At 38.8% G+C, this 15,000-nt stretch overlaps 1 protein-coding gene across 4 annotated transcripts in view; it reads left to right on the forward strand.

Annotated features, from left to right (window-relative positions):
• tfap2b (transcription factor AP-2 beta) overlaps positions 1–11,814 on the forward strand; it is a 19,775-nt gene extending 7,961 nt beyond the window's left edge. For 2 of the 4 annotated variants that reach the window (XM_058393632.1, XM_058393635.1), the window contains exons 4-7: positions 913–1,132; positions 3,395–3,513; positions 4,175–4,316; positions 9,298–11,813. In XM_058393632.1, the coding sequence (XP_058249615.1) occupies positions 913–1,132; positions 3,395–3,513; positions 4,175–4,316; positions 9,298–9,592 (776 nt within the window). In that variant the 3' untranslated portion in view covers positions 9,593–11,813. Of the gene's footprint in view, positions 1–912; positions 1,133–3,394; positions 3,514–4,174; positions 4,317–9,297 lie in introns of all 4 variants that reach the window. The other 2 variants (XM_058393633.1, XM_058393634.1) reach the window with 2 other exon arrangements.
• Positions 11,815–15,000: the final 3,186 nt, after the last annotated feature.

A 15,000-nucleotide genomic window follows, 5' to 3' on the forward strand; every position in this document is an offset into this window, starting at 1 on the left:
TCAACATAATGTAATGTAATGTAACAACTTAACAGAGTGTAACATATTCTAACACAACACAATGTGAACAACATGTAACCTAATGTAATGTAACATAGATTAACATGACACAAAACAATGTAACAAAACACCACACTGTAACACAACATGAGGTAACGCAACGTAATGTAATATAGAGTCACATAACATTACAAATGCGTGACATAACAAGACATAACACAAAGTAACAGTGTAATGTAACACAATACAAAACAACACACTTCAACAAAACAACACAACACAATGTAACTTAATGTAATGTAACAACACGACAACACAACTGAACATCATTTAATGTAATATAACAATAGTTACCCTAGACCACTTGAACCTGGCATGATGCAACAATACAACATAAACATAAAACAAACAACACGTCGTAAAGCAGTGTAACGACTTAACATAGCTCAACACAACACAATAAATTGGTTATATTTTAAAACATACGTGAAAAAAAAAAACATTTATTAAATACTATTGAATAATATACATTCCAGAAAAACAAACATAAATAGGAAAAATCTATATTTTATTCATTATATCCGTAATATAAAAGTCTGTAATCATTAAAGTAAATAAATAAATAAATAAATAAATAAACAAAAATGAACAGCTTCCAGTTAATTTTTACATTTTTGTTTCAGCCAATTTTTTAATAATAAAAATAAGAATTTACTTGTCTGTTCATTAGAACTTTAGAGATTTTCTATTCCTATTAAAAGGATAGTAAAAGGATAAAGAGATTTTATTTTGAAATCTAGTCGGAAATCTGTCTGAACTGAGCTTTTCATTGTTCCTCTCAGAAGAGGGTTCTTGCACCACGTATATGAAGGTTCATGTTTTTGGGTTTTCCCCCCCTCCTCCACCCCACAGTCCCGATGCCGCACAAGAGCGTCACGTCTCTGATGATGAGTAAAGACGGGCTGATCGGCGGCGTCAGCGTCAACGTGAACGAGGTGTTCTGCTCGGTACCGGGCCGCTTGTCTCTGCTCAGCTCCACCTCCAAGTACAAGGTGACGGTGGGAGAAGTGCAGCGGAGACTCTCACCTCCCGAGTGCCTCAACGCCTCCCTGCTCGGCGGGGTGCTCCGCAGGTGCGTCACTTCCGGCTCCCTTTCTTCGTATTACCTTAAATAAACCATCACCCTACACTTCAGTTCACTTAGAATGTCCATAAGACTGGAGAACAGCTATAAAAGAAGTAAGTGGTGATTAATCATGGAGGTTGAAAGAGCTCAGCTGATAGAAATAAATAAAAAAGGAAAAAGTTTGGGGACTCTACACTGAGTAGAGACCAAACCTTGGTCCTTGTATGTTTTAGCTGGAAAGGCGAGCACCTTTTTACACCGCGCTTTAAGACTAAATAAAGGCACCATACCTGTGACAAAGAAAATGTTCCGTTTAGTGTCTCTGAAAGTGTAGCATGAAGCTAATGAAGTCCATTGTTAATAGCCAGGGCAGTTGGATTTCTAGAATATTCTTTACTATGATCCTGTGGCTACAAAATGGCTGACAGGCCAAGCTAGAATACAACAGAACTGCGGTTTTATACTGATATAAATGAGAAACTTTTTGTGCATCCTATCCTCAGCAGGGGGAGCACATCCTCTGCGTTATTTCTGCAGATGCATCAGATCTGTTTGCAGTCGAAGAGACTAAAGCAGCTATAGGGTTAAATATAAAGATAATAAGAATAATAAGAATAATAAAGCAGTTATGACACGAATTAGGAGAAGTATGTAGGTGGGAATGCAGTGATATAATCCGGAGGTCAGACTAGAGAGTGTGAGCAGGAGGAAGGAGCCTGGAGTCTTCCAGATGCGAGCAGGAACTTGTACAGAAAGTAGGGGGAAAACTTGTGACAAGTAGGAATAGATGTAATTGGAGATCACATCACGGTGATCTAGCCTACATGTGGATTTAGATAAAGTGTAAATAGATGATGAAGTGCTGCAGTAGAGCTTAGCTAGACTTTAAGCAGGAACATAAATAGACGTTAAGGCGATGGAGGTGTGGTATGTGGTCGTGTCGGTGAAATATACCTAAACAGTATAGTAGTTAAAGTCTACACTGAGCTGTGTAGTACATGATACACGACTTCATTAAAGAAAGAAATATATAAGTCACGTCAATTCATTTCACATGATGATAGAAATATTGCACACGAATTACACACGTGAAGCAAACCATCTCTCATTAGTCTCAAGTCAGTTTTTTACCGATCCACTGATTTGTCTTGTCCTCATTTTGCAAACGTCTGATTTTTAATTAATTATTTATTTATTTGTAAATCATCCATCATCATTAAGGCAGGAATTCTCCAGGCGCGCGCTCCACTCTCTCTAAACCGTCTGCTAATGAATATGAAGTGACGTGTGTGTAGATAGCGATGATGATGATGATGATGATGATGATATATCTATATATCTATATAAAGGCATGGGTAATGGAGTGTATTGGAGTTGATTGTGTAGAGTTCACCTCGAGTTATGACAGGTGATGTATTTAAAATGTTTTTTTCCTTTTAATTCGATAAAGATCGCTGCTTTCCGGATTACTGCTGAGAGAAATGTCTTATCGAGCTTTCTTTCTTTCTTAATAAATAGTCCCAGCGTCAGGAAACAGAACAGTAAGGGAAATATAATAAAGGACATAAGGAATAAATCAACAAAATGTCAGCGGATTTTGCATTTAAAAAAAAAAAAAAAAATCTGATACGCATCTTTGGATGCGCAAAGTCCTGTTTTTAAAGACAATAAATTATTTTTAAATTGGATGAATTGGGATTCAATAATAACCCGGTTATTCCCTTTTTTCCTCTTTTAATTCAATTAAATCTTACTTTGCTTGTTTTTTATTTTTTATTATTTTATTATTATTTATTTTCCAGGATTTTATCCATTGAGTATATACATTTTAAAGTCATAAATTTGTTACTAAAAATAAAATTAAAATAAATTAAATTAAAATAAAATAAAGTCAAATAAAATGAAATAAAATGAAATAAAATAAAATAAAATAAATCCTGAGACGATGTGAGAGATAAACTTTAATATGAACCAGGAACTCAAAAGGCAATCCATCCTCATGTGGGTGACACCGGAGAGTGTGATTATAACTCACGTGCTTGTATAACTGTGTACTATACGAATATGAAAACTGAACATTTCTGAATTGATTAGAGACTTGAACCTGAAGTGTATAAAAGATGATGGAGACTTTCTGATCCAGATGCTAGATGCTTGTTGTAGGCTACACTGGGCCAGATGTGCTCTTTCTCATGGAGCGCAAATTCCGCTAAATGAAAACAAATAAATAAACAAAAGCGTTCTGTGTTTTTTATTTTTTATTTTTAGAGCGAAGTCGAAAAACGGCGGTCGATCTCTGAGAGAGAAGTTGGAGAAGATCGGGCTGAATTTGCCAGCAGGAAGACGCAAAGCTGCCAACGTCACTCTGCTGACGTCACTGGTGGAAGGTAAACTCGACCTCCCTATTGACTTTCACTTTTTTTCTCACCTGTACAAACGCCCCAGTGGTGTTTTAATAAGATTAGATCTGTTTCTAAAGATTATAATCTAGCCTGAATATCACTTTATGAGTTATTATTTACAAGAAGGTTAGATTTGCTCTCTGGCCTTTATCTGAGTCCTAACCTCTTAAAATTTATCCCCCCCCAAAAAAAAAAACCTGAGAAAAATCACTTAGAGAAGATGTAACCCGAGGCTAGTAAACTCCTTAATCTCTTACGTAATGAGAAACACACCGAAGATCTGGTTTTGATTTCCTGCTGTCTGTTCGGACCGCCTGGGATTAAAAAAATAATAATAAAAAATAAAAATAATGAGCGAGAGAGATAAACAAATAAAGTAATTAGAATAATAATAATACAACAACAAATAGATAAAAATGGAAAGAAATCTAGGAGTAAATAAGTCAGTGTCACGGAGCCTAGAGGGGGGTTCCTTTGTTTTTCTTTCTTTCTTTTTTTATTTATTGAATTTTTTTGTACTCGCTAGTCGATTCAGGTTTTTATTACAGCTCAAAACAGTGACATTAGTTCACATAACATCTAACAAACTCTCCCATATTTATAATTAATTTTTTTTTTACATCCTCCTCCCCCCCCCCGTCACCAGGGGAAGCTGTTCATTTAGCGCGAGACTTTGGCTACATCTGTGAAACCGAGTTCCCCACCAAGGCCGTGTCCGAGTACCTCAACCGACAGCACACGGACCCCAACGAGATCCACGCACGGAAAAACATGATGCTCGCAACAAAGTAGGTCTTTCATTTCTAAAGAAAAAACAACCTCTAAATGCAATTAGCATCCTAAAATCTGGCCGGCACGCGCAAAAGAAATGAGAAGGAGTGTAAGCGTAAGCTGTGAGTAAATGTTGTTCTATCTCGTCTATCCATCATAAAAGAAGAAGAAAAAAAATCTCCCGTGCTGCTTATATGGTTACACGCTTAACCGAGTGGGTTTTCTTTTTTCTTTTTGACACGTTAAGCTGGTTTCTAATGAGGCAGAAACCTGTTCCCTTTATCCGTCTCGAGCCCGCGTGCGCTGCAGAAACTCATTATATTTAAAGTGAAATGTTTCAAGCCTGAAAGTGCCAGCTTTTCCCCTTGAAGTTTCGCCCTAGGGTCATTTTTAACCCCCTCCCTTCATCCCTCTCTCTCTCTCTCTCTCTCTCTCTCTCTCTCCCCCTTTCACGGTCTGTCTGTCTGTCAAAAGTCAGTCATCCACCTCCTCCTCCTCCTCCTCCTCTACCTCCTCCTCCTCCCTTTCTGCACGCGCCTCAGGGGCCAAACGTTCTGTCGTTCAGAAATGAAGAGGGAGAGAGAGAGAGAGAGAGAAAGAGATGATGGTGACGGTGGTGATGGAGAGTGGACAACAAGGCGGCTGTTGTTGCTGGAAATCGAATGTGGGTCAAAAAAAAAAAAAGAAAAAGAAAAAGAAAAGACGTGACAAGCCTGGACAAGTGCATGATGCCACATAATGGTGTTTCTGCACTGATCTGTCAGTGATGACCTTTTTTTATAGAGTAAGAACAACATTATGTGTGTGTGTGTGTGTATGTGTGTGTGTGTGTGTGTGTTACTTGAGACTGATATCAAAAACAAGAAGCTTCATAATAACGCTAATAAATCTTCGACTTCCTTGTCGTCATCGTCATACATCGTTTTCCTTTCTGACGCTAAACCATCTCCTTCAGAAACCCAGTAGGTTAATGATTTTTATTCCCCCCACCACCACCACCACCAACAAGTTCTCCCAGATATGATCCTGATGGGTTTCTCTGGCCGATCGATGACCAGAGCAATCTTTAAATTGTTAGCAGAACACAGCGAGGTCAAAGAGAAGAAAGGTCGTGGGGGATCGGGGCGTCTTCAGAAGGAGCTCAATAACATTAACGTTCCTTCTCACATTTCATCCCACCTCCAGGCTATGTGGAGCGAGAGGAATGCGAGGCGGGATGGGAGAAGGGTTCGCTCACATGCACATGGGTTTGGAAAGATGGAGAATTTCGGAGGAATCCATTAGGCTACGATTCTACTAGTCAAATAAACTCAGAACAGGACGAAATGATGATGATGATGAGAAGTGAAAAGTGGCTTTATAGAGTTATTTATATATAGATAGACCAAATCAGATACATTATATATACATATCTGTATATCTGTATACTACAGATATATTATATAAGTATATATTTTATCATATAGATATAGATATAGAAATATAGATTTTCTTTAAAGTCAGGTTTTTATTGTATCAGCTGTGTTCGAATTTCTAAAAACAAACAAAAAAGCAAAACAAAATAACTAAAGACTACTGTTTGCTTCCGAAAGGTAAATTTATATCCTGTAATGCATCAAAACTTTAAACATACATATTAGATTAGATAGATTAGACACTTTTCTGACTTTAATAAGCATGTGACCGAACATTATGGTGGGTGTTTTTTCCCCCTTAATTTCCCCTAATTAATTTTTTTTTTTTGTAAATGCTTAAAACTTCACACATTTCACATTTTTATTTTTTAATATATTTTTATTATATATAATATAATAATATATATAATATATTTTATATATATATATATATATATATATATATATATATATATTTTTTTAAATTAACATTTATTTACAATTTTTTTTAATTATTATTATTCATTTAATTTTCAACAAGTCGATGAGACCACGTCGTTTATTTAATTTTTTTTATGATTATTATTTTATTTTTCTTTCACATTTCAGTCACAATCTCATGTTTTTCCATGTTTGCTTAGAGAGGTCACGCTCGTGGTGGCGGTTACGTCACGCTAATTCCGATCTGGTTGTAATCGGATTTTGTCGAGTGACGGAGTATTGTCGGTTCCAAGATGGCGTTTCATTGTTTAAATATTCTCGGGTTGTGTAGAGAATTGCAAATTGTCCCGGGTGTCAAGTATCCCTAACAGAAAAAGAAAAACCTCTTCTTGTATTGTGATGTAATGTTTTATGTCAATTTGGTCACTCCTGAAAGAATAAACAAATGTATTTACTTTAGTAAATTGACTCTGAAAGACAGATCTGCGTTTCTGTCTTCAGGCAACAAGCAGCCATGTTTTATACATTTGTCACATTTCTGAACGTCGGATTGCGCCAAGGAGAAGGTTGGGGGGGGGGTGAGAACCCAGAGCCAAAATGGCTGAGGTTAAACACAAAGGTTTCTCTCACACATGACTAAAATTTACTCCGTTCCTTCGAGGGACTTTTAGTGATGACGTCGTTAGAGAGAGTTCCTCCGTCTAACATGCGGCATTAGCGTGATCAAAACCCCGCTAGGTACCGATCCGGATTCCCAGTCAGATTTCGTTCCTCTAGTCTGCAGTGAATTATTCACAAGTGTCCTTTTCCAACAACTTCCTTCCTTCCTTAAGAAAACTTTTTGAGTTAAACGCTAGAACTTTCGAAACTTTGAGGAACCTTGGTCAGTTCTTGTAAGGTTAAAAGCGTTTAGTCATCCGGAGTCGAGTTGTTTTTGTACAGTCTGAGCCTTAGGGTTTGCGAATGTAAAGCAGGATGAAAAAGCGCACAGCTAGTGAGAGGAGAAGACAGGTGTTTATGAACCATTTCATCACTTAGTTTTAGATCCAACCCACATGGAGATTAGGGAGATTTCTTTACTCTCTAAACAGACAGAGATCTCACTCATACCAAAGCTAGTTTATACACCAGCTGATCCTTTTGTTTTTCTTTCTCGAAGCCTTCTCTTTGGCCGCCGTGACAGGGAAATGTTGTCTCTTGCTTGTGAACCTAGAAAAATAAGCAGTCGAGAAGATCGAGAGAGTGAAATTGATCCTTTGAGGGACGTCCTTTCTCTCTCTCTATCGTTCCTGTCAATCACAGAGATATTAGCCAATCACCGGCATCTCTCAGCTCATGTATGTGGAAGAGGGCAGATAGCCTTTTCCTGAGTGAGCTTTATGTGTCTTGTTATCCTTCTCTCTTGTTATTTTCTCATAATGGGAGTAACAATCCAAAAGGAGGCCTAATTATGTTAAAAAGCTTTAAACTTTCATTTCAGGACGCAAAAGTAAAATGTGTTGAATGTTTAAAACTCATTTAGTACACGTATTTAGACTTTAAGGATCATTGTTGTGCCCTGTGATGGACTGGTGACCTGTCCAGGGTGTACCCCTGCCTTTCACCCAGTGTGTGCTGGGATAGACTCCAGCAGATCCCCATGACCCTAATTAGGAATAAAGCGGGAGGATGGATGGATCATTGTTGTTCATTTTGTTCTGGATTTTCCCCTCTAATTTCTGAGCTCATAGACGTGTGTGATTGGACAGCGATGCCGTGATTGACACGTGAGTGACGTGACTACCGTAAACCCCTCCCACTCCCATAGACAACAATGCTGTCCTGAATCCCAGGCATGAACCGCTGCGGCATAAATTTCTGTAACTGGGGGTCAAGCGTTTGTCAATGGGGTGAAACCTGTTAATGGTCATCTATAGTACAGTAGTAGAGGACTAGACCACGTAGTTTAGCTTCAACAGGGCAACACGATCGTCTGCTTTCTAATGAAGTAGAAATTAAAAGCACAATTTCATTACATGCCAGAAACGAGGCAGGAGCTGGTTTCTACCTCAGTATTGATTTCCTGTTCTAATGAATAATCTCACCTGGGTACAGTACACCATCACCATCACTACACCACACTCATACACCTTTCTATCATTTCTATAGGAACAGCTCATGTAGATGCAGAGCGGACACTTTAGAAGGAAAATGTATTCAGGTTTATTGACATCATGAGGTTTTCTTCAAGGAGAAGGTCTCGAGTCTCACAGGTTGAATCTCAGGGTCTAAGGTCAGCGGGCGGCTCGGTGTGAAATGTTTAGATCGCCGTTCTTTACAGGCGCAGGTCAGATCCATCAAACGTCTCACAGGAAGTGTATTGATTCAGGGTCAGAGTCGGGCTTTCTAATGTCTGTGGATGAGATTAGAAAAAGCAGAGGCGAGGGAATCTCTCCTGTTACTAAATACAGCCTCAGACCGTGAAATAACCGAGTCAGAATCTTTTTCCTTCTTTTTAGCAAATAAGATTCTGACTCTGACTAGGATTCGGATTTGGATTCAGGCTGAATCTCACCTTGTGACTCTGATTCTAACTCGCACTCTGATTGTGATTCTGACTTTGATTCTGACTCATATTGTAAGCATGATTCTGATTCTGACTCTCACTCCGATTCTGACTCTCATTCTGATTCTAAATGATTCTGAGTCTCACTCTGATTCTAAATGATTCTGAGTCTCATTCTGATTCTAAATGATTCTGACTCTAACTCTGATTCTAAATGATTCTGACTCTCATTCTGATTCTAAATGATTCTGACTCTCACTCTGATTCTAAATGATTTTGGCTCTCACTCTGATTCTAAATGATTCTGACTCTCGCTCTAATTCTGACTGATCCTGACTCTAACTCTGATTCTAAATGATTCTGACTCTAACTCTGGTTCTAAAAGATTCTGACTCTGACTTATTTTGATTCTGATACAGACGTAGCCTGCCTCGATTGGATCATACTGAGGCATCTCTGTTGAAGTAAAATCTGATACCATAGACCAAGAAATGTCATCACAGTTTCCAGTGAAGGAGGCGTGGCCTCTATGTCTGTCAATCTAAATAAAGAAGACATAGCTTCTCACTCCATGAATGTAACCATCTCTCTCTCTCTCTCTCTCTCTCCCACACTCAGGCAGTTGTGTAAGGAGTTCACAGACCTCTTGGCGCAGGACCGCACCCCGCTCGGGAACTCTCGTCCAACGCCCATCCTGGAGCCTGGTATCCAGAGCTGTCTGTCTCACTTCAGCTTCATCACACACGGCTTCGGCTCTCCGGCCATCTGCGCCGCGCTCACCGCGCTGCAGAACTACCTGACCGAGGCGCTCAAGGGCCTCGACAAGATGTTCATCAACAACCAGACCTCCAACCGGCACACTCCGGCCGACGGCTCGAAAGGAGGAGAGAAAGACGAGAAACACAGGAAATGAGGCACAATGTCGGGAAAAGAGAAGAGGCTCTAAGAGCGCCACTTATCAGATGTGTCCAGAGATTCTTTGTACTCAAGATTTATGATGTTCTGTTTTACGTTCTTGTGAGGGGGGGAAGGGAAGGGAGGGGCCGACACGTCGACAGAGAGGAAAAGAAAAGAAGGCAATGTGGAGGAGAGCTGTGAGGAACTTGACTCCACTGTCATCGTTCATGCGAAGCAGGCGACATTTTAAACACGTTTTATCATAAAGACATTAACGACAGACAGAAGCACCTCTGAGATCGCTGTGGTCTTCACTGTCCAGCTTTCAACCACTGACACTAACGAAAAGGAAAAGATTTTGTTTAGGACAATGCTCGGTGACGTTAACGCTATCTTCCCAGGCTGTCTTGATTGTGCTGTGTGAAGGCATGACTTGAGTGTTTATTTTGAATTCAGAGTGTTTAAATGAAACCTTCTCAGCTCCAAACACAGGATTCATGAGGACATGGCTTTTCAGGACCAGAGCATTATATCAGTGTTAGATTGCACCACTATATCTATAATCACGGCGTGTGTGAAGTCACATGACTCTGGGCTGAGCTTAGAACCCTGAACTCACATTAGCATCATCTCACATAGGACTTCATACATAATCGAACCAGCAGCGGCAACGGTGGCGGCAGCGTCCGGCACAGCTAGGGGTTTACATCGCGTCCTACACACGCTTTTTCTTTGAATCAGAATTCCAGTAAAAGCAGAATCCTATGCAATGAAGGGAAATCAATTAGTCCAGAGTTAGAGGTCTTGCTCCAGAACCAGTGGTGGCTTTCCGGGATCTTGAGCTATATACTGCCTCTTCGGATTTTTTTTTTTGGTGCTCGTTATCTCAATTAACAACATCCTGACACGAAGAAAAACAAACAAATAGAAACCTATACACTTCTATACACTGCAAGTATCAACAAAAGGTTGGTGTGTGTCCACAAGCCTCTTAAGGAACAAATATAAATATAGTGAGATCCAAAAGTTTTACATTTTTTGGGGGGGGGGGGGATATTCAATATTGCCCATTTTGTACATTTTCCTGCGTGTGCAGCGAGTGACGTCAAAACAACATGGCGGCTCAAAGCCTCCTTTCAATCCTGATACAAAGGGATCGGATTTGGATTTACAGAGATCGCTAGCTAGCTTTTAGCAAACAATAAGAAAATGCAAACCTCCAGGTTTTTGTTTGTTTGTTTGGCCAGTTTTGTTAAAACGTTGTAGCTCCAAATTCTGAGCTAAGCTAATTTTTCCTTCTGTGGTTCCGACTAATGGATCTAATGGATCACCAAAGAGTCGATGCTAGCTGGAGATCACTAAACTCGATCTTTACGCTGTTTTAGTGTGAATATTTCATTAGAAAAGAAACGCAGACTTTTGGACCTCACTGTATCGATCCAGTCTCTTCATGCACATATCAAAAAAAAATAGTTTGACAAAATTATTATTTTTGTTTAAACCGGAAACAGTCAGAGAACTGTCCTGGCATGAATACATGAAAAAGATCGTTTTTTTTTTAAATTTTTTATTCATGATGTTTAAAAGATGCTAACACCGAGCTCCAATCTGTACCTGATTTATTCACATTATGGATCCATTGTTGGTGGTGTGTCACGTTGTTCATCCACGCTGAATCGGTACATGACTCATGACTCGAGTCACTCTCATATCCATTTTTTTTCGCACGAGTTGTTTAATAGGACAATGTCGAGGTTGTGCTCAACACCGAGGAAAGATTTTTATCCAGAAATGTCTACAATGTACATTGAACTTCTTCCCCCTTCTCTTACTTTTACTCTCTTGCTTTCTTGCCTGAATCCTCGCGATGTTGTCGAGCAGACCGGAAGTCTCTTCTAATTTATGTTTGTATGTATATATATTTAATTTATACCTAATTTATGGAGGAATTGGAGGGGTTTTTCTTTGTACATAGGAGCAGCTGGCTCGTCTGTCTGTGACTGTGTCCCTGTGCGTGGGTGAACGCTTGATTTATCGATAGTACCTTGTATTTTATTTCCTTTTATTTCTTTTTTTTATTTTTATTTTATTTTTTTTTGTTGTTGTTTTCTTCTTTGTTCCATAGGCAACTCGTTATATGGTGAAGGGTAGAACTTGGTTCTTTGTCCAGTGATTTTTCATTTATATACCGAAATAAGGAATAAATCATGTGTTTTATTGTAAAAGCTGTCGGCTTGTTGCAAATTGCGCGTGCTTTTGATTCGCACAACATTTCACGCAATCAAACAAAACAATACAGAAACTTCTGACCTGAACCTGAACGCTAATAAGCCGGATCACACCAGTGACGTCATTATTGATTTGTTAAGTATTTTTGTTCAAACAAAACAGCTCTCTCTTTTTTTTTTACAGACATAACACCCTGAACAAGTGCACGGGGGGAAATAAAAAATAAAAAAAGTGCTAACAAATCGATGCAGAAAATTAAATATCGATTATCCTGTAAAGATTAGTCCGTATTTTATTATAATTATCTGCGCTGGAGTTCAAAAAGGGATAAACGCGTCGTGCGTAATGTTTAGTCTAATGGAAAATCCATTGTCTCGTGCTGATGATGGGCAGATAATATTCCTGCTTTTTTCTTTCTTTTTTTTTTCATCTAACAAGTTTTTATTTTATTCAGGAAAAAAAAAGAAAGAAAAAAAGGGGGAAAAATTCCCTTCTTCCGTGTGATAAATATGTCCTTGTGGATGGACGAAAAAAAAAAAAAAAAAAAAAAAAAATATATATATATATATATATATATATATATTAAACAAAAATTATACTGCTGGTCTATTACATACTAAAATGTACATGTGACTTACATGTGGCTAAGAGGACAGAAAGACGTCCTGTGTCCACCTTTTAGAGAAGATTAACATTAATGTCCATGTTTGAGGCTCAAACCTGAATGTAAATGCGCTTTAAAGGTGAAAGATACAGCACTAACCACAAACGGAACAAAATGTCTTCCCTCTTCTGAAGGTGCCGATGATGAAAAGTACGCGTTGTTATCTTTATTTAAGAGTTCATGAAGTGTTACAGATCCAGTTTAAGAAAAAGCTGTTGATCATGTAATTCAGTGAAACGTGCACGTGACCCAGCTATCTCACCGCATTGTTTTTGATTATCTTTGGGTGCATTTATTGAAGGAACCTTTAGCTAGTATTTACAGTATAATATCTAAATATTCACTTAAGAAAAAACAAAGGGGGGAAAGTTTTTGAGTGAATAAGGTGCGCGTGCTGTTCATGAACAGCGACATCACAAAACAATTCGGATTTGATGCCGCTGATGATTTGTTTACAGCGCTGGCTGCTGATTGACGGTTGTCATGGCGACTACACTTACTTTCAGCACGCGATCATGACCCACCCTGTCTTTCATTTGTGAGCCCCGCCGGTGTCCCCCTGCTCGCGCGCGAACCATCACCGAGCCGCGAGCGCAACGAAGGCTGTAGAAGGGTACAGAGTTGTGTGTATTGATATGAATGCAGGGGAAGGGAGAGAGAGAGAGAGAGAGAGAGAGAGAGAGCGAGAGAGAGAGAGAGGGGAAGCGTGTTGGGGGGTTAAGGAGGGCGCGTGGCCCGCGGGTTTCGTCGCGCGACTCCTCAAGCGGAAAGTATTGCGACCCAGGTGCGGCACCCGCGTGTCCGCGAGCGACGCGAAGCTCTCACGAGACGCCGAGATTTCTCTTCAAGCAACAACAAAAAAAAAGAGAAAAGAAAGGAAAGGGAAAGAAAAGGCAGAGAGCCTCGCGCTCATCTCATATACACCCCGTACGCGCGTGCAGCCGACACCATCTCTCTCTCTCTCTCTCTCTCACACACACCACACACACACACATTTATACACTTTTATACACTTATAACCTAATATATATATATATATATATATATATATATATATATATATATATATATATATATATATATATATATATATATATAGTTATTACATTATTATGATTTAATCTAAACACACTGCATACACACTTTCACACAAAAAAACTAAACTATATGCCTTTACACATTCATATATAAACAAACAAACAAATAAACAACTGCCGAAAAAAATGTCTGATCTGACACAGGTCAAAATCTATTATTATTATTATTATTATTATTATTATTATTATTATTATACCCAAATTACACTTGAATATTTGCAGGGAAGCCAAAGAAAGAAAGAAAGAAAGAAAGAAAGAAAGAAAGCTAAACTAATACTACTAGATGAACTAATATTTAACAGATAGATAGATAGATAGATAGATAGATAGATAGATAGATAGATAGATAGATAGATAGATAGATAGATAGATAGATAGATAGATAGATAGATAGTACAGCTTTAAATGCACTCACCTTCTCAGGTAAAAGCTGCATCAAGCTTTTTTTCCCCTGAGAGTGTTGAGTATTAAATCTGCTCTCAATCCATTCCAGATATAAATATAAAAACACATAAATAAATTATAAAATTATATATATATATAAATAAATAAATAATAAAATTGAACACATATCGAGCTCTCAGAGCTACAGACACCTTCAGTGTGCGTACTCACACCTGGGGAGGTTCGTGTGGGTCAACTTCCAGAGTAAAGCTTTAAAGAGTTCATTATGTAAAATTATACACATCTCAGATTATTTTATGAGTTAAATAAAGTCAGTGCTAAAGTCACAAAAGATGGGGCTTAACTTTATTACTGATTTGTTTTGGGTTTTGTCTTATTTTCAATTAGAAACCTGTCTGAAAGTCAGTAATAATAATAATAATAATAATAATAATAATAATAATAATAATAATAATAATACTGTGAGTGATATGAACTAATCATTAATAACAGTTCACGAGATGAGATCGTTCAGCTCTGTGCACGCGCTGTCACACACCAGCCCCGGTATTAAACGGTTATCCGGCCTCGCAGACGGCCAAGCGCCCCGATCCTGCGTAATTCCAGCCCGAGGCGCGTGCCCGCGGGGTGTGGGTGCGTGGCGTGCGTGCGGGCGCGAGGCCTTCACTAAACCTCCCCATCTCCCGACTCTCCACACCCCCACCACACACACACACACACACTTTAAAACCTGATCATTTTATTATTCATTAATTTACCGTTTTAACACACAATCCGGGCCTCGTTATCGGGCGCGCGCGCGTGCTTTGGCAGCGGGCCGGTTTTGTGTCAGGCGTGAAAAAATTGTGGATTTTTATTTTTTTATATATATATATACCTTGCTGTATTTTTTTGTATTAGTATTATTATTACATTCAACACCCTGAAACAGCTCGACATAGTCTGTCATGAATAATAATAAGCAGCGCGCGAGTTGTGTCTCAGCCCGAGAGCGTGACATCGCCCGCGGAAACGCGCGAGGATTTCTAA

The sequence above is a fragment of the Hemibagrus wyckioides genome, linkage group LG06 (assembly GCF_019097595.1).
Source record: "Hemibagrus wyckioides isolate EC202008001 linkage group LG06, SWU_Hwy_1.0, whole genome shotgun sequence".
NCBI classification, from domain to species: domain Eukaryota; kingdom Metazoa; phylum Chordata; class Actinopteri; order Siluriformes; family Bagridae; genus Hemibagrus; species Hemibagrus wyckioides.